General features: G+C 45.2%; 1 protein-coding gene across 9 annotated transcripts in view; it reads right to left on the reverse strand.

Moving 5' to 3' along the window:
• Nucleotides 1-3,354, reverse strand: part of LOC125454110 (mitogen-activated protein kinase kinase kinase 20-like) — a 125,138-nt gene extending 121,784 nt beyond the window's left edge. For 2 of the 9 annotated variants that reach the window (XM_059647217.1, XM_048534478.2), the window contains exons 1-2: nucleotides 2,844-3,241; nucleotides 2,134-2,314 (exon numbers count right to left, since the gene is read on the reverse strand). In XM_059647217.1, the coding sequence (XP_059503200.1) occupies nucleotides 2,134-2,292 (159 nt within the window). In that variant the 5' untranslated portion in view covers nucleotides 2,293-2,314; nucleotides 2,844-3,241. The other 7 variants (XM_048534477.2, XM_048534480.2, XM_048534479.2 and 4 more) reach the window with 7 other exon arrangements.
• Between the last annotated feature and the right edge of the window lie 21,804 nt (nucleotides 3,355-25,158).

A 25,158-nucleotide genomic window follows, 5' to 3' on the forward strand; every position in this document is an offset into this window, starting at 1 on the left:
CAAGATGGCAAGGACAATGAAGGCCTCAAACATCATCCCAAAATACAAATTGTAGATTGCACCATTTCAGCATCCAGCTACTTCTTACATCTCAAGTGCCATTGCTAGAAGCTACTCACTAGGAGCTTCTTAAAAGAAAGCCCTATTAATATACGTGTTCTGCACTTAAGCTTTGATAACACTGAGCCTGGAGCCTTTTGGCATGTTGTTCAAGCATGCTTAAAGTATTCACATCCTCTGTCCGTCTTACTCAAATCATTCTTTGTAATTCACCACCTTGAAGCAAAGCAGAAATAAATAATTTAAATCTCTGCAGACTAGAAGAACTATATATAGAATTTTATAATAGTGAAATTCGAGTAGGGCTCTACATCCAGACGATTAAAATAGCTCCATCAAAACCATTTACTGATTTCAATGGAAACACTAAATACACATTTAAGAATCCTGAGAGACTACAAGAACTGATAAATGCATTCTTTCATAATTGATTCTCTGCGTGGTCCAACTACTTACATGTCCTATCAGAAAATGGTCATGTGTTTATCAATATAGAAAGATAGCTGCTTACATTTTGGCCTAAGAAGTTTCAGTCTGGTGCTCACCATATCTTCCTGCACAAAACTTCTTGTGAAAACTCACTGGGGAGAAACTCAATTGGTCACATGTGCCAAGCCAACCTTATTGAGTCAGCCTGAAGAACAGTCTCTCACTTCCCTTACTCCTGCAGGAATTGTCGCAAATTACGTCAAACACAACAAAGCTCAAAAGCAGACCAATAAAGATCAGACACGAATAACACAGAAATATGATGCTTTCATAAAATAGAAAAAGTAGCCAGGTTAAACATGACAAATAAACACAATCAACTGTAGTAATTACAATGTGTTTTAGTTATTGCAATATATGATACTGAGTTAACTTTCTGATTTTAATTAATCTACAGAAGCACTGAAGGTACATCATCAGACATGGTTACATCTTTGCAATTAATCAGGGGTTCGTTCGACAGTTTACATAAGTGTGAATTTGTACATTTGGGGAAATTCAACAGTGCAGATGAATTACTAGAATAAAAAGTAATATCAATCACATGGTAAATTGATCCATTTTGCACGCTGAAGAGAGTTTGGGAATTGGAACAGCCACAAAGGGCAGCAGATTTATTGCTATAAAAGGGTTAAAGTATTCAAGAAATTAGACCACAAGGTTATAGGAGCAGAAATAGGCCTAGGCCTCGAGTCTGCTCCACCATTTGATCACGGCTAATATGTTTCTCAACCTTATTCTCTTGCCTTCACCCCATAACCCTTGATCTCCTTACCAAGCAAGAACCTATCTCTGTCTTAAATACACTCAATGACTTGGCCTCCACAGCCCTCCGTGGCAGCGAGTTCCACAGGTTAACCACGCTCTGGCTGACAAAATTCCTTACTTCACCTCTAAAGGGTTGTCCATTCACACTGTGGCTGTGGATCCGGATCCTTGTCTCTCCTACTACAGGGAACATCTTCTCCATGCATATTTTATCCAGGTCTCTCAGTATTCCGCAAGTTTCAATCAGATCCCCCCCCCACCCCGCCTCATCCTTCTAAACTCTACCAGGTACAGGCCCAGAGTCTTTAACCACTCCATATATGAGAAGGTTTTCTAGATCATTCTGGAAAACCTTCTCTGGACCCACCTCCAATGCCAGCAAATCCTTCCTTAGATCCAGGATCTACAACTGTTCGAGTTCAAACTGGACCAATGCCTTATAAAGCACCAGCAGTGCATCTCTGCTTTTGCGTTCTAGCTCTCTTGAAATGAATATTAAGTGCTTTTGTTTTCCTAACTGCCAAATGAACCTGGACATGAAGAGAACCCTGAATTTCAGCTCTTCAGAGGTAAGTGTAGCCTTGATGTACCAAATGGGCTGCTTCAACACTGTAGGGATTCTATAATTTTGCTGACCCCTGCAGAACTCCACTAATCACTGGCTGTTACTCTGGAAAAAAAACCCTTTTATCACTACTCCCTGCCTTTTGCCAATTGTCTATCCACATCAGTACCTTGCTCTTAACACCATGGGCTCTGAAAATAAAAGTTAGCAGAAAGGAGATCCACAAAATACATAGCACAGCAAAACTTCACCTCTTTTTCTATTTTTAACAACTTTTTTACTGCCACCTCTTTGTCCCGAGATAACCATGTTGCTCTATAGACACTACCAAAACTTCCTCCGCCACAGTTTTCATGAAACTGCAAATCATCAAACTTGATTTGCAAAAACGATGGACTGAAGGACAACATTGCATACTGACAATTTCAGAATCTGAAAAACATAGAAACAAATAGTTAAATAAAAAGTCATCAAAATCAGCATGCTATAACTATTTCAAACTAAATGATCAGTTTCAACACACCAGACAAATGATTTTAAAATGCAAACAAAAACATCGGTCTCAAAAAAAACAGAACTTCTGCATCTGTTGTGTAAAACAGATTTTTTTAAGAGTTTAAACTATCAGAATAACGGCTACAGATGGCTTTCACCGTGTTATATTTTCCATTTTAACTTTGCAGGTTTACTACGTTGACGGGTCCAAAAATAATCCACTGGTGTGCAAAAAACTTTGGGGCGTCCCGAGCCCACGGAAGGCGCTATGTCAAGACAAGTTTGTGGCTTAGAGCCCGTGCGCCTGTTGAGTTTCCAGGGACACTCTATCCCGACGCGGAAGCGCTGTCAACTTGGAAACTGGGTCATGGCTCTGGAATGTGACACACGCAAACTGTCCGCTTCGCAGAGAATAGCAGCTAGTAACACAGATTGGGCAGAGACCCGCTACAACGCTCTTACGTACAAATTAGAGACTTTTTTTTCTAAAATGCCAGCAATAACTTCCTAAAAAGGAGCAACTTTCGCAAAACTCAATGGCTATTCCCTGAAGTAAACACACTTCTGGGAAGTGGGAGGCGGTTTTGCTGAAACCTATCACGTGAGAGTTCTGTGCAATGCTTGAGATCCCAGAGCGAATGTAAATGTTTAAAAAAAGCCTCCAACCAGCAAAGTTCACTGGACTCCGAGACTTGCCAATGACACAAACCACACGATTACAAAAGGCCGTGAAAAGTACAACCGGCAGTTACTCCAGACACATTCGCAGGAAACAGCCTTCTTTACTTCTGTCTGCAGTTTTAATAAATAAAACTCCGCCTTGAAGATTGCAAATAAAGCAACGACATTCAATTCGGTATCATTTCTTACCTCTTACTACACTTAGCCCAGCTTCCAACTGGAAATGAGACAAGAACTCAGCACAGACGAGAATCACTGCAAATAAAATGACCAAAACCCTCCCGACACCAAGAGCCCGCCCCTTCCTCCTCCCACTCCAACCCGCACCATCAGAGAGAACCAGAACCTCCTGCAGGTGAGCCACACTCAGAGAGAACAAGCGTCCCCTGCTGGTGAGCTAAACTGTCAGAGAGAACCAGCGCCTCCTGCTGGTGAGCTGCCCGATCAGAGAAAACCAGCACCTCCTGCTGGTGAGCCTCACTATCAGAGAGAACCAGCACTTTCTGGTGAGCCTCACTATCAGAGAGAACCAGCACCTCCTGCTGGTGAGCCGCACTGCCAGAGAAGTAGCACCTCCTGCTGGTGAGCCGCACTGCCAGAGAAGTAGCACATCCTGCTGGTGAACCGCACTCGCAGAGAGAACCAGCACCTCCTGCTGGTGAGCTGCACTGTCAGAGAGGACCAGCACCTCCTGCTGGTGAGCTGCACTGTCAGAGAGAACCAGCACCTCCTGCTGGTGAGCCGCACTCTCAGAGAGAACCAGCACCTTCTGGTGAGCCTCAATGTCAGAGAGAACCAGCACCTCATGCTGGTGAGCCGTACTCTCAGAGAGAACCAGCACCTCCTGCTGGTGAGCCGCACTCTCAGAGAGAACCAGCACCTCCTGCTGGTGAGCCGCACTCTCAGAGAGAACCAGCACCTCCTGCTGGTGAGCTGCCCTATCAGAGAGAACCAGCACTTCCTGCTAGTGAGCCACACTGTCAGTGAGAACCAGCACCTCCTGCTGGTGAGCCGCACTGTCAGAGAGAACCAGCACCTCCTGCAGGTGAGCCACACTCTCAGAGAGAACCAGCACCTCCTGCTGATGAGCCGCACTCTCAAAGAGAACCAGCACCTCCTGCTGGTGAGCCGCACTTTCAGAGAGAACCAGCACCTCCTGCTGGCGAGCTGCACTGTCAGAGAACCAGCACCTCCTGCTGGTGAGCTGCACTTTCAGAGAGAACCAGCACCTCCTGCTGGTGAGCTGCCCTATCAGAGAGAACCAGCACTTCCTGCTGGTGAGCCACACTGTCAGTGAGAACCAGCACCTCCTGCTGGTGAGCCGCACTGTCAGAGAGAACCAGCACCTCCTGCAGGTGAGCGGCACTCTCAGAGAGAACCAGCACCTCCTGCTGGTGAGCCGCACTCTCAGAGAGAACCAGCACCTCCTGCTGGCGAGCTGCACTGTCAGAGAACCAGCACCTCCTGCTGGTGAGCCGCACTGCCAGAGAAGTAGCACCTCCTGCAGGTGAGCTGCCCTATCAGAGAGAACCAGCGTCTCCTGCTGGTGAGCTACACTGTCAGAGAGAACCAGCACCTCCTGCTGGTGAGCTGCCCTATCAGAGAGAACCAGCACTTCCTGCTGGTGAGCCACACTGTCAGAGAGAACCAGCACCTCCTGCTGGTGAGCCGCACTCTCAGAGAGAACCAGCACCTCCTGCTGGTGAGCTGCACTGTCAGAGAGAACCAGCACCTCCTGCTGGTGAGCTGCACTCTCAGAGAACCAGCACCTCCTGCTGGTGAGCCGCACTGCCAGAGAAGTAGCCCCTCCTGCTGGTGAGCCGCACTTTCAGACAGAACCAGCACCTCCTGCTGGCGAGCCGCACTGTCAGAGAGAGGCAGCACCTCCTGCTGGTGAGCTGCCCTATCAGAGAGAACCAGCACCTCCTGCTGGTGAGCCACAATGTCAGAGAGAACCAGCACCTCCTGCTGGTGAGCCGCACTGTCAGAGAGAACCAGCACCTCCTGCTGGTGAGCCGCACTATAAGCGAGAACCAGCACCTCCTGCTGGTGAGCCGCACTGTCAGAGAGAACCAGCACCTCCTGCTGGTGAGCTGCACTCTCAGAGAGAACCAGCACCTCCTGCTGGTGAGCCACACTGCCAGAGAGAACCAGCACCTCCTGCTGGTGAGCCGCACTGTCAGTGAGAACCAGCACCTCCTGCTGGTGAGCCGCACTCTCAGAGAGAACCAGCACCTCCCGCTGGTGAGCCGCACTGTCAGAGAGAGGCAGCACCTCCTGCTGGTGAGCTGCACTCTCAGAGAGAACCAGCACCTCCTGCTGGTGAACTGCACTCTCAGAGAGAACCAGCACCTCCTGCTGGTGAGCCACACTGCCAGAGAGAACCAGCACCTCCTGCTGGTGAGCCGCACTGTCAGGGAGAACCAGCACCTCCTGCTGGTGAGCCGCACTGTCAGTGAGAACCAGCACCTCCTGCTGGTGAGCCGCACTGTCAGAGAGAGGCAGCAACTCCTGCTGGTGAGCTGCACTCTCAGAGAGAACCAGCACCTCCTGCTGGTGAGCCGCACTGTCAGAGAGAACCAGCACCTCCTGCAAGTGAGCAGCACTCTCAGAGAGAACCAGCACCTCCTGCTGGTGAGCAGCACTCTCAGACAGAACCAGCACCTGCTGGCGAGCCGCACTGTCAGAGAACCAGCACCTCCTGCTGGTGAGCCGCACTGTCAGAGAGAACCAGCACCTCCTGCTGGTGAGCCACAATGTCAGAGAGAACCAGCACCTCCTGCTGGTGAGCCGCACTGTCAGAGAGAGGCAGCACCTCCTGTTGGTGAGCTGCACTGTCAGACAGAACCAGCACCTCCTGCTGGTGAGCCACAATGTCATAGAAAACCAGCACCTCCTGCAGGTGAGCCGCACTGTCAGAGAGAACCAGAACCTCCTGCTGGTGAGCCGCACTATAAGCGAGATCCAGCACCTCCTGCTGGTGAGCCGCACTGTCAGAGAAAACCAGCACCTCCTGCTGGTGAGCCGCACTGTCAGTGAGAACCAGCACCTCCTGCTGGTGAGCCACACTGTCAGAGAGAGGCAGCACCTCCTGCTGGTGAGCCGCACTGTCAGAGAGAACCAGCACCTCCTGCTGGTGAGCTGCACTCTCAGAGAGAACCAGCACCTCCTGTTGGTGAGCCACACTGCCAGAGAGAACAAGCACCTCCTGCTGGTGAGCCGCACTGTCGGTGAGAACCAGCACCTCCTGCTGGTGAGCCGCACTCTCAGAGAGAACCAGCACCTCCTGCTGGTGAGCTGCACTCTCAGAGAGAACCAGCACCTCCTGCTGGCGAGCCGCACTGTCAGAGAACCAGCACCTCCTGCTGGTGAGCCGCACTGTCAGAGAGGACCAGCACCTCCTGCTGGTGAGCCGCACTGTCAGAGAGAACCAGCACCTCCTGCTGGTGAGCCGCACTGTCAGAGAGAACCAGCACCTCCTGCAAGTGAGCCGCACTCTCAGACAGAACCAGCACCTGCTGGTGAGCCGCACTCTCAGAGAGAACCAGCACCTCCTGCTGGTGAGCCGCACTCTCAGACAGAACCAGCACCTGCTGGTGAGCCGCACTCTCAGAGAGAACCAGCACCTCCTGCTGGTGAGCTGCACTCTCAGAGAGAACCAGCACCTCCTGCTGGTGAGCCACACTGCCAGTGAGAACAAGCACCTCCTGCTGGTGAGCCGCACTGTCAGTGAGAACAAGCACCTCCTGCTGGTGAGCCGCACTGTCAGAGAGAACCAGCACCTCCTGCTGGTGAGCCGCACTGTCAGAGAGAGGCAGCACCTCCTGCTGGTGAGCTGCACTCTCAGAGAGAACCACCACCTCCTGCTGGCGAGCCGCACTGTCAGAGAGAACAAGCACCCCCTGCTGGTGAGCTGCACTATCAGAGAACCAGCACCTCCTGCTGGTGAGCCGCACTGTCAGAGAGAACCAGCATCTCCTGCTGGTGAGCCGCACTGTCAGTGAGAACCAGCACCTCCTGCTGGTGAGCCGCACTCTCAGAGAGAACCAGCACCTCCTGCTGGTGAGCTGCACTCTCAGAGAGAACCAGCACCTCCTGCTGGCGAGCCGCACTGTCAGAGAACCAGCACCTCCTGCTGGTGAGCCGCACTGTCAGAGAGGACCAGCACCTCCTGCTGGTGAGCCGCACTGTCAGAGAGAACCAGCACCTCCTGCTGGTGAGCCGCACTGTCAGAGAGAACCAGCACCTCCTGCAAGTGAGCCGCACTCTCAGACAGAACCAGCACCTGCTGGTGAGCCGCACTCTCAGAGAGAACCAGCACCTCCTGCTGGTGAGCCGCACTCTCAGACAGAACCAGCACCTGCTGGTGAGCCGCACTCTCAGAGAGAACCAGCACCTCCTGCTGGTGAGCTGCACTCTCAGAGAGAACCAGCACCTCCTGCTGGTGAGCCACACTGCCAGTGAGAACAAGCACCTCCTGCTGGTGAGCCGCACTGTCAGTGAGAACAAGCACCTCCTGCTGGTGAGCCGCACTGTCAGAGAGAACCAGCACCTCCTGCTGGTGAGCCGCACTGTCAGAGAGAGGCAGCACCTCCTGCTGGTGAGCTGCACTCTCAGAGAGAACCACCACCTCCTGCTGGCGAGCCGCACTGTCAGAGAGAACAAGCACCCCCTGCTGGTGAGCTGCACTGTCAGAGAACCAGCACCTCCTGCTGGTGAGCCGCACTGTCAGAGAGAACCAGCATCTCCTGCTGGTGAGCCGCACTGTCAGTGAGAACCAGCACCTCCTGCTGGTGAGCTGCACTGTCAGAGAGAACCAGCACCTCCTGCTGGCGAGCCGCACTGTCAGAGAGAGGCAGCACCTCCTGCTGGTGAAATGCACTGTCAGAGAGAACCAGCACCTCCTGCTGGTTAGCTGCCCTAGCAGAGAGAACCATCACCTCCTGCTGGTGAGCTGCCCTATCAGAGAGAACCAGCACCTCCTGCTGGTGGGCTGCCCTATCAGAGAGAACCAGCACCTCCTGCTGGTGAGCCACAATGTCAGAGAAAATCAGCACCTCCTGCTGGTGAGCCGCACTGTCAGAGAGAACCAGCACCTCCTGCTGGTGAGCCGCACTGTCAGACAGAACCAGCACCTCCTGTTGGTGAGCTGCACTGTCAAACAGAACCAGCACCTCCTGCAGGTGAGCCGCACTGTCAGAGAGAACCAGAACCTCCTGCTGGTGAGCCGCACTCTCAGAGAGAACCAGCACTTTCTGCTGGTGAGCTACACTGTCAGAGAGAACCAGCACCTCCTGCTGGTGAGCCACACTGCCAGAGAGAACCAGCACCTCCTGCTGGTGAGCCGCACTGTCAGTGAGAACCAGCACCTCCTGCTGGTGAGCCGCACTGTCAGAGAGAACCAGCACCTCCTGCTGGTGAGCCGCACTGTCAGACAGAACCAGCACCTCCTGTTGGTGAGCCGCACTGTCAGAGAGAGGCAGGACCAATTTGTCCCACCATCCCCAAGTAACTAAGATGGACAATTGAAACTGCTCTTTTGCTGTTAGAGTTTTTTTTAAGTTGGAGAATGCGATAATGAGGGGTTATATGATCAGGAAGTTTTTGAAAGCCATCAACCAGTGGGGGGAATGATGCTACTTCCTCAAAGTTAGTCACAGTTCCACCTGCCAATGTCAATAAGAGGGAAGTCTTATCATTCTATCGCTACACTTTTAAATAAATCTGTTCTGAACCAGTTCTGATGAAGGGTCACTGGCATTCAGAACATTAACTTTGGCAGCATCCATGGGCAGAAATCAGACATGAATTTCTCTAGCAAATTCTGTTTTTGTTCCAAATTTCCAGCATCAAAATTTCTTTTGAATAAGCATATTGTCTTCTTTGCATTAGATTCTCCATTTACTAAACTCGAGTTAAAAGAAGCTTTCCTGGACACCTTTACAACATTCATTAAATTCAACTTATGTCCAAAGCATAGTTTGAAGTAAATGGGCCTATCTTAACAAAGGACATTTGCAAAATACTCTTTATCGGTAGCCACAGAAAAGAGTTCTGTTAATTGGCAAACTATTTAAACAAACAGTTATTTTCCAGCAACAATATGAGAAAAATTAATGATATGTAGATACAGACCCAATTAAACAAAAAAAACGTAGAAGTTGTCCTTTTGCCTGAGACCTCTATTTTTCTGCTTAATGCATCAACAGCGTATATTGTATGGCATTTTGTGCACATCATTACACCTCAAATGGACAAAATTAAATTTGCTGGAATTATATTGGAGAAAATGAGGTCCTCTTTACAACAAAAGGCATGCAATTAGATCTTTATTCCCATTGTGTGAATAAGGGGAAATCAAATACAGTAGCTGGTATTTGTGAAGATATGTAGTGAAAGCTTATTTCCAAATCAGTAACACAGGGAGACATACATAATGAAAAATGAAATACTGCTGATGCTGGAAATCAGAAATAAAAGAAGAAAATGCTAGAAAATTCAGCAGGTCTGGTAGCATCAGTGGAGAAAGAAACAGAGTTAATATTCCAAGTCTGATTGTGGCTCTTCTTCAAAACTGCTCGATGTTCATTTATGATTTTATGGTCTGGTGGAGTTAGGAGGAAGTATCTGAGAGTTGATGTTCAACCTCTGCCAGGTAGAGATCACCATGCCTAACAACATCACAACCCTCATCGGCAGGTGGATAACCAAAGTCAGAGTTAGACCTGAGTGCTCAGAGCGTGGCAAGTTCAGAGGGAGACAATTAGACTGCATAAGGTTAGCACCAATGTCAAGTCAGCAGTTCTTAATGAAGAGAACAAGTGCAGGCAGAAGGTCAGAGGGAGAGATCCAGGTGGAAGGGGAGCATTGGAGCTGGATGCAAGGCTCTGTGTGGTGGTGAGCGGACTCCTGTCCAAAGAAGTGGGCACAGAAGTGAAAATAATGGCAAAAGGGCTCAGCCTCACGTTGTGCCCATTGAAGTGGGAGCATAAAAGGGTGAAACTAAATTCTTTGATGAGCACAGATCGTACAGCATCAGAGTTGGGAAGGTTGGAAGTAATAGTGAATACCCAGAAAGAGATGAGATGAAAAGGAGAGATGGAATCAGAGAGAAGGTGGGGGGCAAGAATCCAGACAAGCGTAAGTATGCGTGAGTTTTTTCAAGCTTGCATTCCATGACACCTTGAAGGAAGAAGAAAATGTTTCTTGTTAAACCCTCGAATAAGAATAATAATAAGGTGGAACATATGGAGGGGAACAGCCTTGAGTTAGCAGAAGGCACTGCTGATGGAGAGAGAAGCTGAGAGTGTGCGTGGCACCAAGTATGGATCTCAGGACATTTATCCAAGGATCCCAGGTGGATTAAAAACAAGAAGGATGGAATTTCAGCTGGTATTTATGTACGGTGGAGCTGGACACAGTCACTGAGGAAAGAGATGTGGCGGTAAAAGAGAGTTTTGGCAAACACTTAAATCAAACACTAGGAGGAAAATAGCAAAAAATGGTGAACTAATGAGAATATTAAAATAGAAATCCTGTGAGAGAACTTCTTTAATGTTGACATTCCTGGAAGAGAAGTGGCAGTGAATTAAACACTCACATAATAGTAAAATACTGCAGATGCTGTCAAATTGAAATAAAAAGGGAAAATACTCGAGAAACCCAACAGGTCTGCCAGCATCATATGGAGAGAGAAACATAGTTAACACTTCAAGTCCAATATGTCTCTTCTCCAGAACGTTCTGAAGAAGTGACATGTATAAGCTCAAGATTGCTTGACCAGTTTGGTGGATTTATTTGATGAGATGATAAAGCATTTTGAAGTTATGTATAATAAATAACCTTGGATTGAAACCCATGTCATTGAAGGGATACTAGCTATGTAGCTATGCAATGGTATAAGAGACAGAATGAGAACTTGTGAGTGATACTCTTCACAGTGAAGTTGAGTATGTAGTGATCCTACATATTGTGCCAGTGGTCCCTCAGGGGTCAAAGTTGAGACCATGATTGTTTTTGATATATGTTAATGATGTCAACATGAGCGTTCACAGCATAATTTCAAAGCCTGTATGATGTATGTCACTCAGAAGTGTTATACACAGTGAGAAGGATACAACAGAGTTCAAAAAGATACAGATACACTGGAGATTTCAGTAGATATGTGGCAGATGAAATTTAAAGCGGAGAAGTGTGAAGTAATTCATTTTAATGGGAGGAAGAAACTAAGCGGTACCAAGCAGAGATGGATGTACAACATGTAAATCTTTGAAGGTGGAAGAACAGCTTAGAATGTTGTTAAGAGGGCTTACTGTATCTTTGCCTTTATAAATAGAGATACAGAGTTCAAAAGCAAAGATGTAAGGCTAAACCTTTTTAAAAGATCCTAGTTGGAGTATTGCAGCCAATTCTGGGCACCAAACTGAAGGAATGACATCCAGGCTTTAAGACAAAATGTGGGCAAAATTTACCTGTATGTTAACAAAGATGAAAGATTTCACTTATGTGAAAGAGTGGAGAAATTGGAATTATTGTTCCTAAAGCAGAGAAATTAAAGGGAGATTTAACTGAGGTGTTCAAAATCATTAGAGCAAATAAAGAGAAACTGCTCCCAGTGGTAGAAAAGTTAGTAACCAGAGGACACAGAGATATTGGTCTAGAAACCAGAGGGAGTATGAGAGAAAACATACGCATTAAGTTATTATGATAATTTTAGAATAGACTGCCTGAAGCAGATTCCATTATAACTTGTAAAAGTAATTTTTAAAATTCATTTGCAGGATGAGGGCAGCACTGGCCAGGCAGCATTTATTACCGTCCCTAATTGCCCAGAGGGCCGTTAAGAGTCAACCACATTGCTGTGGGTCTGGAGTCACATGTAGGCCAGATCTGGTAATGATGGCAGTTTCTTTCCCTAAAGGACATTAGTGAACCAGATGGGTTTTTCCTCAAACAATCAGTTCATGGTCATCATTAGACTCTTAATTCCAGATATTTTTTGAATTCTATGTCTACCATCTGCGATGGCAGGATTCAAACCCAGGTCCCCAAAATGTTATCTGGGTCTCTGGATTAACAGTCCAGCCATTATACGACTCGGCCACCACCTCCCACTTAATTTTGATAAGTATTTGAATGAGGGAAATAGAGAAATGGCAATGGTCTTGGATGAATTGGCTGGCTGTTGCAAGGAGTCACAACTGGCATAATGGGCTGAATGTTCTTCTGTAGTGCATTATTTAATGATTCAAAGATTTAGCTCAAGGGTAAAGAATTTAGAGAGAGAAAAAAAATTCACAGCATGTGTAATGTTTTAACACAAGTGACTATTGACTAGAAAAGAATTTACGTTATTTGACGAGGAACTGAGAAGGGATTTGCAAAGAAAGAATGTCAAAGGATACAGTAACAGGATAATTAACTGAAATTAGAGAATAAAGCTCCAGTTAAGGATATGAATTAGCACAATGGAAGTTGACAAAAGCTTTCATTTTGTTTTGCAATTTAGTATTGTATGCTCCCGCATCCCGAGAAATTGCTTAGGGTTTTCATGGGTTGAGGAAAGTACAATTGTTTGCTGTCAGCTGATTTGATGACTTCATCTGTTTTCTTTTAGCCAACAGAATGTGTTTTGCTCAGCAACTGCTAGGAGTACATTTTTTTATTTGTAAACCATCATCATTACTGATTTAAAACATTCAGTACAATAATATACATTACTTTTGATATGTTAATTATTTCAGCAAATAGTTTAAACAAAATATGCTATATTAAACGTCCTTTTGTCCATGTTTATTGTTTGTGCATTTTTGCTAAACAAAAGAATCAGCTATTTACAGTCTGGTGGTATAAACTAGAATCAATTTTCATTGTTAAAAATTTGAACATTTCCTCTGTATCAAATTTTTAAAACTTGTTGTTTGTACATTTCAAAGGGATAATTAAAGTTTGATGTAGACCAGTGAAAGTGATTTAGAGTAAAAGCTTAAGAAATGATCAAAGACCTGCTTTCTCTTCACTGGGAAGGAACAAGCAGGAGATGTGCATCTCCATTCTAAACAATCTTTTGTTAACATTTCGTTTTCAACACATTCCTGCTTGATCCTGCAGGATTTTATGGGATGCCGCAGTCTCAGTTTCTATTCACCCCACCCCGTCCCCAGCCAAGAGCTCGGCAGGTAGACTGCCCATGATCTTGATGGCTGCCAAAAAACAATTTTACTGGGACAGGCATTGTTACTTTCTTTAAGGCATAAGTTTAACCCCCATCTCAGAAGGAAGCCTATTTGAAGTCATTGCTGGGACCACAGGGGATCCAGCCACCTTGAGGATGTCAGGGCATCAATCAGATTTATGAGTTCCCATTACCTTCAGAATTGCCAGCTAGGAAGTATAAAATCCAGGTCAGATACACACAAGATGTGATTTAAGTTTGATGAAGACCTAGATGAAACAAGATGGGTCTCACCATTGAGAAAAGGGATGAGAGAAAGGTGACTAATGTTATGAAAGTAAGAGAACCGGGGATATTAGTACAAATGGGGCTCTGCATTTGTTAGCCATTTGAAGACAGTGATATTTAGTTCCGAGGCAGTCAGACAAAATAAATGGATCCAAGAGGAGCAGAATAGGCAAAATAGCTACCTTCTGCACACTGACATACGCTGATAGATAGACAAATCGTATCTGGCTGCACATGTATCTTGTTGAGTGTAGTGGGAAGTTCAACTGTGAAACCCATTGTGTAGTTGTGTTCAGTCAGTGTGTGACTGATCAGTTTGAGTGAAATTTCCATCCTATGGCATGGTGTATGAGTGCAATGTTACCAGTACTGGTAATTCAAGATGGCGGACAGGAACAATTTGTGACTGTAAGAGCTGCTCCTTTTTTGAGCTTTTTTCAGGGTTCGAGCTGATTTCCTCGAATTCTAGGAGCTGTAGTTACTGTTTCATAAGTTTGCATTGTTTTGTAACTTTGGGAAAAAAAAGATCAAAACAATAGCACTTTATAAAAAGGGAGACAAAGGCAGCGACCAAATGGTGGGAAGTGAAGCAAGAGAGAAAGAAGCCTACGCTGCTGTCTGATGCAGCAGTGAACCTTCAATCTACTGCCTCTGCTGTTTCGTTTCTAGGACCTCTGGGCATCAGAGTTAGTCTAAGAAAAATATACACACAGTGAAATTCACAGCTGACCGTGGAGAAACCTGTGTAGGGAGATTACAGCAGGGGAGCAACTAAGTGACTAGTTTTTTTGTGTAAATCTACAACAGTGAGTGGAGTGGGTTCTTTTTGACAATATGTTTTTGTTGAGATCTGCCTCTTTATTAAAGTTTAAAAAGATAATACATAAGTACCAAGTTAGCCTGGAGCAATGTTTTTAGAGCCATAAGACTGCACTATTTGCTGGGTCTGTAATTGTTAAGGCGCAAAGATGGCCTTTAGCAGAGTGATGTTCTCTTCCTGTTGGATGTGGGAGATTAGGTAGAGTTTCCATGTTACTGACGATTATATCTGCAGGAAGTGTGCTGCATTGTAAATCCTATCTGATCACATGGATCGGGTGGAGAGGCAGGGTTCGAGACAATGAGGGATTTACAGGAGCTAGGGAGTGTGATGGATGGCAGTTGCAGGACGGGAGATAAACCAAAGATACAGCGAGACAGATGCGTGACCTCCAGGGAAGGTAGAAGGGAGGCAGGTAGAGCAGGAATCTCCTGTGGCTATCCCTACCTCAAACAAATATGCTATTTTGGAAAATGTAGTGGGTGATGAACTCTCAGGGGAAGGTAGCATGGATAGCTGGGTTTCTGGTACTGAGACTAGTTCTATTGTAACAAGGAGTATGCCAGGTTCCACGCGATCAATTGTGATAGAGGGCCCTCTAGTCAGAGGCACTGAGAGATGTTTCTAGGTTCAACAGCAAGACATCAGAATGGTGTGTTACCTCCCTGGTACTGGGATCAAGGATATCTTGGGGCGGGTGCAGAATATTCTCAAAGGGGAGAGGGACCACTGGAGGTTGTTGTACACATTGGAACTGATATCAGAGGAAGAGAAAAGGACAAGACTCTGAGGAGAGAATATAGAAAGTTAGGCAGGAATTTAAAAAGGAAGTCCTCGAGGGCAGTAATACCTGGATTTGTCCTGGTGCCACAATTCAGCAAGGGTAGTAATAGGAGGATACAGCAGATGAAAGCATGGCTGTGGAGCTGGTGCAGGGGAGAAGGATTCATATTACTGGATCATTGGACTCTCTTCTGGGGTAGAAGTGATCTGTATAAGAAGGACAGATTGCACTGGAATTGGAAGAGGACTTATATATTGGCAGCAAGATTTGCTAGAGCTGCTTGAGAAGATTTAAACTAGTGAAGGTGGGGATGGGATGGGAGGGACCCAAAGAGATATTGAGGAAAGGGAGCAGTCTGAGACTGACACAGTTGGGAAAAGGAGTAAGTCAGTCAGGAACAAAGCAAAGAATGATGTAGGGCTGATAGATTAGAACATAGAACATAGAGCAATACAGCGCAGAACAGGCCCTTCAGCCCTTGATGTTGTGCCGACCTGTGAACTAATCTAAGCCCCTCCCCCTACACTATCCCATCATTATCCATATGCTTATCCAAGGACTGTTTAAATGCCCCTAATGTGGCTGAGTTAACTACATTGGCAGGCAGGGCGTTCCACGCCCTGACCACTCTCTGAGTAAAGAACCCAGAGGCCTAGCAGGTATGGCAGATGAAATCAGGGCATGGTTGGGAACATGGGACTGGGACATCATAGCAATTACAGAAATTCCTGGGAATATGTCCAGGGAAATTATTTGGGTGGAACTGAGAATTAAGAAAGGGATGATCACCTTATTGGTATTGTACTGTAGATCTCCCCAGTAGTCAGTGGCAAAATGAGAAACAAATTTGTTAGGAAATCTCAGTTATCTGTAAGAATAATAGGGTGGTTATGGTAGGGGATTTTAATTTTCCAAACATAAACTGGGACTGCCGTAAACGTAAGGGCTTGGATGGAGAGGAATTTGTTCAGTGTACTCAAGAAAATTTTCAGATTCATTATGTGAATGAACCTACTAGAGAAGGAGCAAAACCTGTCCTACTCTTGGTAAATAAGGAAGGGCAGGAGACTGGGGTGTCAGTGGGGGAGCACTTTGGGGCCAGTGACCATAATTCTATTAGTTTTAAAATAGTGACAGAAAAGGATAAACCAAATCTAAAAGTTAAATTTCTAAATTGGAGGAAGGTCACTTTTGACAGTATTGGGCAAGAACTTTCAAAAGTTGGTGGAAGTGGATGTTTACGGGTAAAGGGATGGCTAGAAAATGGGAAGCCTTCAAACATGAGATAGTGAGAGTCCAGGGACAGTATGCTCCCGTTAGAGTGAAGGGCAAGGCTGGTAGGTGTAGGGAATGCTGGATGACTACAGAAATTGAGGTTTTGGTCAAGAAAAAGAAGGAAGCACATGTCAGGTATAAACAGCAGGGATTGAGTGAATCCCTATAAGAGTCTAAAGGCAGTAGGAATACATTTAAGTGGGAACGGGGGCATGAAATAGCTTTGACAACTAGGGTTAAGGAGAATCCAAAGAGATTCTACAGATACATTAAGGACAAAAGGGTAACCATGGAGAGAATAAGGCCCCACAAAGATCAGCAAATTCACCTATGTGTAGAACTGCAGGAGATGGGGGAGATACTGAACGAATATTTTGCATTAGTGTTTACTGTGGAGAAGGACGTGGAAGATAGAGTACATGGGGAAATAAATAGCACATCTTGAAAAATGTTCATATTACAGAGGAGGATGAGCTGAATATCTTAAAATGCATAAAAGGTGAATAAATCCCCAAAACCTGATCAGGTGTACCCCAGAACTCTGTGGGAAGCTAAGGATGTGATTACTGGGCCCCTTGCTGAGACATTTATATTATCGATATCCACAGGTGAGGTGCTGGAAGACTGGAGGTTGGCCAACATGATGCTACTATTTAAGAAAGGTGGTAAGGAAAAGCCGAGGAACTATAGACCGGTGAGTCTGACATGGATGGTGGGCAAATTATTGGAGAGACAGGATTTACATGTGTTTAGAAAGATTAGGGATAGTTAGCTAGGCTTTGTACATGGGAAATCATAATTCAGTAATTTGCTTAAGTTTTTTGAAGAAGGAACAAAGAGGATTGATGATGGCAGAGTGATGGATATGATCTGGTGTTTGGCAAGATTCCTCATGGTAGACTGGTTAGCAAGGTTAGATCACAAGGAATACAGGGACAACCAGCTATTTGGATACAGACTGACTCAAAGGTAGAAGACAGACGGTGAGGGTGGATGGTTGCTTTTCGGACGGGAGGCCTGTGACCAACACTGGAGGTGTGCCACAGGTGCTGGGTCCACTGCTTTTTGATATTTATATAAATGATTTGGATGTGAACACAGGAGGTATAGTTAGTAAGTTTGCAGATGACACCAACATTGGAGGTGTAGTGGACAGCAAAGAAGAGTACAACTGGACCTGGATCAGATGGGCCAATGGGCTGCGAAATGGCAGATGGACTTGAATTTAGATAAATGTGAGGTGCTGCATTTTAGAAAGGGAAGTCAAAGCAGGACTCATACACTTAATGGTAAGGTTCTAGGGAACGTTGCTGAACAAAGAGACCCTGGAGTGCAGGTTCATAGTTCCTTGAAAGTGGAGTCACAGGTAGACAGGGCAGTGAAGGCAACATTTGGTACATTTGCCTTTACTGGTCAGTGCATCGAGTATAGGAGTTGGGAGGTCATGGTGCAGCTGTACAGGTCATTGTTAGGCCACTTTTGGAGTATTGTGTAAAGTTCTGGTCTCCCTCCTATGGGAAGGATGTTGTGAAACTAGAAAGGGTTTAGAAAAGATTTACAAGCATGTTGTCAGGATTGGAAGGTTTGAGCTATAGGGAGAGGTTGAATAGGCTGGGGCTATTTTCCCTGGAGCATTAGATGCTGAGGGGTGACCTTATAGAGGTTTATAAAATCATGAGGGGCATGGTTAAGGTAAATAGGCAAAGTCTTTTTCCTGGAATGGGGGAGTCAAAAACTAGATGGTGCAGGTTTTAGATGAGAGGGGAAATATATAAAAGGGACCTAAGGTGCAACGTTTTCAAGTAGAGGGTAGTGTGCATGAGGAATGAGCTGCCAGAGTAAGTGATGGGGGCTGGTATGATTACAACGTTGAACAGGCACCTGGATGGCTATATGAATAGGAAGGGTTTAGAGGAATATGAGCCAAATGCTGGCAATTGGGACAAGATTAATATGATATCCTGTTAGCATGGACAAGTTGGAATGAAAGATCTGTTTCCATGCTGTGTATCTCAATGACTCTATGATTCACATAGATAGACAGAGCAAAGCGATCCCACAACCAATGGATCAGATCTAAGTTCTGCAATCCTGCCACATCCAGTTGTGAATGGTGGTGGACAATTAAACAACTCATTGGAGGAGGCGGCTCCACAAATATCCCCATTCTATATGATGGAAGAGCCCAATACATCAGTGTAAAAGATAATGCTGAAGCATTCACAGCAATCTTCAGCCAGAAGTGCCGAGTGGATGATCCGTCTCGTCTCCTCCAGTAGTCCCCAGCGTTACAGATACCAATCTTCAGCCAATTCAATTCACTCCACATGATATCAAGAAATGGTTTTAGACACTGGATACTGCAAAGGCTCCAGGCCCTGACAGCATTCCGGCAATATTAGTGATGACTTGTGCTCCAGAATCTGCCGCTCCCCTAGCCAAGCTGTTCCAGTACAGTTACAACACTAGTATCTGCCCGACAATGTGGAAAATTGCCCAAGTATGTCCTAGACACAAGGCAGGACAAATCCAGCCAATTACTGTCCCAACAGTCTCCTTTCGATCATTAGTAAAGTGATGGAAGATGTCATCAACAGTGCTATCAAGCAGCACTCGCTCAGAAATAACTCGCTCAGTGATGCCCAGTTTGGGCTCCGCCAGGGCCACTCAGCTCCTGATCTCATGACAGCCTTGGGTCAAACATGGACAAAAGAACTGAATTCCAGCCCATGATATCAAGGCTGCATTCGACTGAGTGTGCCATCAAGGAACCCTAGCAAATCTGGAATCAATGGGAATCAGGAGGCAAACTCTCCCGTGGTTGTTGGAGATCAGTCATCTCAGCTCCAGGACATCTCTGCAGGAGTTCCACAGGGTACTGTCCCAGGCTCAACCATCTTTAGCTGCTTCATCAACGACCATCCCTCCATCGTGATTGCACAATGTTCAGCACCATTCACGACTCCTCAGATACTGAAGCAGTCTGTGTTCAAATGCAACAAGATCTGGACAATATCCAGGCTTGGGCTGACAAGTGGCAAGAGTTAGTCACACCACACAAATGCCAGGCTCTGACCATGACTAATAAGAAACAATTTAACCACCACCCCTTGATCTTCAACAGTGTTACCATCACTGAATCCCCCACCATCAACATCCTGTGGGGTTATCATTGACCACAAACTCAAATGGCCTCATCACAGAAGCACAGTGGCTACAAGAGCAGGCCAAAAGCTGGGAATACTGCACTGAGTAACTCACCTCTGGACTTGTCAAAGCCTGTTCATCATCTACGAGGCACAAGTCAGGAGTGTGATGGAATACTCTGCACTCGCCTGGATGAGTGTAGCTCCAAAAACACTCATGAAGCTTGACACAATCCAGAACAAAGCAGCCGCTTGATTGGGACTACATCCACAAGCATTTACTCTCTCCATCACTGATGCACAGTAGCAGCAGCGTGTACTATCTACAAGATGCGCTGAGGAAATTCACCAAAGATCCTCAGACAGCACCTTCCAAACCCACAACCACTTCCATCTAGAAGGACAATAGCAGCAGATATATGTGAACAACACCACCTTCAAGTTCCTCCCCAAGTCAGTCACCATCCTGACTTGGAAATATATCGCCGTTCCTTCGCTGTTGCTGGGTCAAAATCCTGGAATTCCCTCCCTAATGGCATTGTGGGTCGACCCACCACAGGAGGACTGCAGCGGTTCAGGAAGGCAGCTCACCGCCACCCTCGCAAGGGCAACTAGAGATAGGCAAGAAATGCTGGCCTAGCCAGCGATGCCCACATCCCACAAATGAATTTTAAAAAATGTCCGTTTGGGAAGGAAACATCCTTACCTGAACTGCCCTACATGTGACTCCAGACCCACAAGCAATCTGGTTAACTCTTAACTGCCCTCTAGACAATTAGGGATGGGCAATAAATGCTGGCCTTGCTGGTAATGCCCTCATACCATGAATAAATTAATTCTATTCTTAAGTTATCCAATTCCTTTTTGTAGACTACTATAGCAGCTGTATCCAAATTTATCAGTTAATTCAATGTCAATCCTAAACAATCAATGTTGAAAAGATTTTCCTCAAGTTACCTCAGGTTCTTTAGTCACTTAGACCTGTAACTCTCTTGACATCAGTCCTCTATCTATTGGAAACTGTTTCTCTTTATTTAGTAACACCTGTATCAAGTCTCCTCTTTGAATTTTCTGCTCCAAGGAAAACAAACCCAAGCTTCTCTATATGTTCCACGTTACTGATTCCAAGGGCGAAGGATTGCATTCTATGAAATCTCTCATGTACCTTCTCCAAAGCCTTCGTCTTCTTTATATGAGGTCTCTGGAATTCCAGTACTCCATCTGGGAACAAATCTCCAGCCTTTTATAATTCATGTCTTTGCAATTAAGCTCAGGATTTCACATGCTTCATTAACTGCTTTGGCAACCTCTTCCACCACCTTCAGATGTTTGTGCACAAATACCCAGAGATTTCTTCTTGCGTCATCCTTGTAGTTGTACAATTTAGCCCATATCTTTCCTCATTCCTTCTGCCAAAATTCACCACCCTAATTTACTCTGCCATATATCCCTTCATTCCACAAGCACATCAATATCCCCTTGAAACCTATTACTATCATCTTCACGTTTACTGCTTTTCTAATTATTGTGTTGTCATGTTTTGAATGTGTGCACAATAATCTCAAGTCCTCATCACTCATCTTCTACTGTTATAATGCATACAGAAGACTTTGACTTCCCTATTCTCCTGTAGCCTCTTTTCCTATTTTATTTCCTTTTTCTCCTGTCCCTTATAATTTTTATGATCAGTCCGATTCTTCACCCCTTGAGTTATAAAACTGATGTTTTGTCATGACACACTTATGAAAATTGTGCCAATAATTGAATGCCACTATTCCATAAAACATCACAAATGTATAACTACTCAATTAAACCACTAAGATGATCAATTTGCCCAACCGATAGCTATTTGGGACAAAAGTAATTCATATCAGGCTTTATCCTTAATAAGAAGAGCTAATTAACATTAACATTAGCTCTATTATAAAAAAAACCCAAACACAGACATTCTTTTATGAATAAAACAAAAAATATATGTTTTTATAGAAATAGTACAGGCAGAAAAATATAGACAGGGAAAACAATTTGTTTAAGTTTGATTCATTGGTGTCATATGTTCCTGCATACAGTGAAAAGTTTTGTTTTGCTTGCAGTACAGGCAGACCATACAATAAAAAATGTATCAGGGTTATAGGACCATCTGAGGAATACAATGTTATAGTGGCAGAGAAGCTGAACAAAGGGGTCAGTTCTGACCAGAAGAGCAGAACGAGTTCATTCTGACAGTTCTTTAGGTTTCTAGCAAAGTTGACAAAAGTTGCTGTGGAGCAATGTTCAATTGTACAGAGCATAGCATGCCAGGATGATGAGATTATCCTGTTCAGATTATACAGAAGGCACAACTCTCCGTCCTGCACCAGACCGGGAAAAGCAGCAAAATAGCATCTTCAAAAGCTGTTTTGTCTGCTCCAACATGTTCCTGTCAATGCAGGGGCAACATTGTGTCTGCACTCCACAGTGAGTTATGCATAGAGTCAAGAGCCATGGTTGCACAGGTAGCCCTTGATCCTCAATATCCTGCCTTGGAAGGCACCTGGACCTTCAGAAGTACCAGATACTTAGAGTGTTCCAGTATGTAGGAGTCATGAAGCTACTAGGATAACAGCCAGGAAGTGATGTGATAAGTGATTACAGATGACCTGAACATTATCAGAACGGAACCCGTTCCTGATGAATTCTACAGCATTGCGATTTGGCCCTCTCAGTGCCTCTTACGTGCAGTCCAGTAGCGTGAACAAATTTGATATAATAAGGTTGAATTAATAAACTCCACCAAATAGTCCTAGTGTATACTAATGTTTATTTGCAGTTGTGAGATGTAGACTACAAAATGTTGAGTGGTCAATAATAATCAAAGTCACCTTTTCTAGTGTAGAGTACTTTTTCAGATACAGACTGACTTGCACTATTCCCAACTAGTCTGTTCCCATCTCCAAATCACTAGCATTTTATAATTGACAATTTAAAGAGGCCTGAAATGAAAAACAGAAGTTTTGAAAATCATGGATTAACAAGGATGGCTGCACGTTTTGAAAACAAGGAATTTGATCCTTACTGTGACCCATGCTGGCTGTGGATTCTAACAATGTGCAGATGGACTGGAGTGAAGGGGAATGTTTATAAGCAAAGCTGATTGATAACTGTTCCACAAACCAAACATCGACAAGGTGATTTGTTGTCAGGTAGATGAACAGCTTGGGCTGGGACCCAGATAGAGAGAAACTAGGCAAATCAGAAAATAAATCAGATCAACAACAGCCAAACAAAAAATCACCACCACTCAGTTCTCTGCAAATGAAAACCAGCTCATCTTTCCTTCCACAAATACTGCAAGTTGTGACTTTGAATTGAGCAAGTCAGGGATATTTCACAGGTATACCAGCCATCCTGTGTTTCCTATAAACCAGTGGTAGCAAATAGAAAAATAAAAGTTGAGGATAATCCTTTGGGTCGGCAAGAACTACCACAGCAGATGTTGAGGGCAAAGATTACAGTATACAAAAAATAAACAGAGAATTGCACATGCTGGAAGTCAGAAACACAGAAATTGCTAGAAAAACTCAGCAGGCCCACTCAGGTCAGAGGAAGGAAAGCAGACTTAACATTTCAAATCCAGTGACCCTTCTTCAAAACAAAGACTGTGGTTCTGTTGGGGTGTGTGGGGTTTGTGTGTCTACAAGGGGGAGGTTAAGAGGTTTAAAGAGTTCCAACTTGAAGAATTTAATTTTTAAAATTTATTTAAACCAACAGCTGGAAGCTATTTGTGAGCTTTACTAAATAGTAAATAGTAAAGCTTGTGTTAAATATAGAAACTTAGTCCAAGCTTTATTAACATTGGTTTGAAGATTCAGTTTTTTTGGGGATTCTGCATCTTTCTATTAAAACGTAAAATTGTCAAAGAATTTGAAAATCAGGGGAACATGATTTCCAGCATGTTATCCTTGTGCCCCGAAAGGTTAGTAAAGTCAAGGATGGTTTTTTGGATTGCCTTCACCTTATCAAAAGTTGCTTGGCACACTGCTGAGCATGCCACCACCTATATTCACAACAAATCTTTCTTTCAGATACACTTCAAATGCACAGCTATTGTACTGAGGTTTGGCACAAATTTCCAATAATCGACAAACATTTCTCAAATTCCTGTTTAGTCCGGAATTCAGAGACTTCAGTTGCACTGTTCCTCACAACACTAACTTTGCCCTACAAAATGCCATAGGTAGGTAACCCAACCTTTGCAAACAATCTTGACAAGACTTGTGACTAAGTGCGTTAACTATAATCCCTTTAGCAGGTTTTTAAATTGTTTTAGACATTCTTCCCAGCAGTTACTGTATATTACAACATTGTCGAAATAAACAACATAGTTTGGCCCTTTTTCTACAATCTTATTCATAAATCTAAATGCAGCTGAGGAATTTTTAAACCTGAATGCATGACTTGAATTTGACATAACAAACTTGTTGTAACGCAATGTTTTTTTTAACTTTTGGATGTTAAAGTTATTGCCGGTCCCCCTTCAATAGGTCAATCTGAGAAAAGAATGAGGCAAGGTCAAGCACTATCAATACAATCTTCAACCTGATGCAGGAGGTATGAATGGGCTTTCATCACTGTATTTACTTCTTGATGCAGAATGCAGCCAACCCATCCAACTTAGGAACTTGCGTGACTGGTGAACTCTAACCGCTTTGGCTAGGTTCAATCAGATGATTTCTGGTCAATGGTAATTCTCAGGATGTTGATAGCGGAGAATTCAGGGATGGTGACACCTTTGTATGGCAAGGGGTGATAGTCAGATTCTCTCTTATTGGATCAGCGATAACGGGAACTGCAGATGCTGGAGAATCCGAGATAACAAAGTGTGGGGCTGGATGAACACAGCAGGCCAAGCAGCATCTCAGGAGCACAAAAGCTGACGTTTCGGGCCTAGACCCTTCATCAGAAATGGGGGAGCGGGAAAGAGGATTCCGAAATAAATAAATAGGGTGAGAGGAGGCAGATTGAAGATGGATAGAGAAGATAGGTGGAGAGGAGACAGACAGGTCAAAGAGGTGGGGATGGAGCCAGTAGAGGTGACTGTAGGTGGGGAGGTAGGGAGGGGATAGGTCAGGTCCGGGGCAGGGGGGGTGAAGTGGACTGGTCAAGGGGGTGAGATGAGGAAGAAAACGGAGGTGAGAGACAGAAGAGGTTAGGGAGACGGGAACGGGCTGGGCTGGGCTGGTTTTGGGATGCAGTGGGGGGCAGGGGTGTGCGGGGAGGGAAGATTTTGAAGCTGGTGAAGTCCACATTGATACCATTGGGCTGCAGGGTTCCCAAAGGGAATATGAGTTGCTGTTCCTGCAACCTTCGGGTGGCAGCGTCGTGGCACTGCAGGAGGCCCAGGATGGACGTCGTCTAAGGAACGGGAGGGGGAGTTGAAATGGTTTGCGACTGGGAGGTGCAGTTGTTTATTGCGAACCGAGCGGAGGTGTTCTACAAAGGGGTCCCAAAGCCTCTGCTTGGTTTCCCCAATGTAGAGGAGGCCACAATGGGTACAGTGGATGCAGTATACCACATTTAGCAGATGTGCAGGTGAACAGCTGCTTGATGTGGAAAGTCTTTCTGGAGCCTGGG

Source organism: Stegostoma tigrinum, chromosome 7, assembly GCF_030684315.1.
Source record: "Stegostoma tigrinum isolate sSteTig4 chromosome 7, sSteTig4.hap1, whole genome shotgun sequence".
Lineage (NCBI taxonomy): Eukaryota > Metazoa > Chordata > Chondrichthyes > Orectolobiformes > Stegostomatidae > Stegostoma > Stegostoma tigrinum.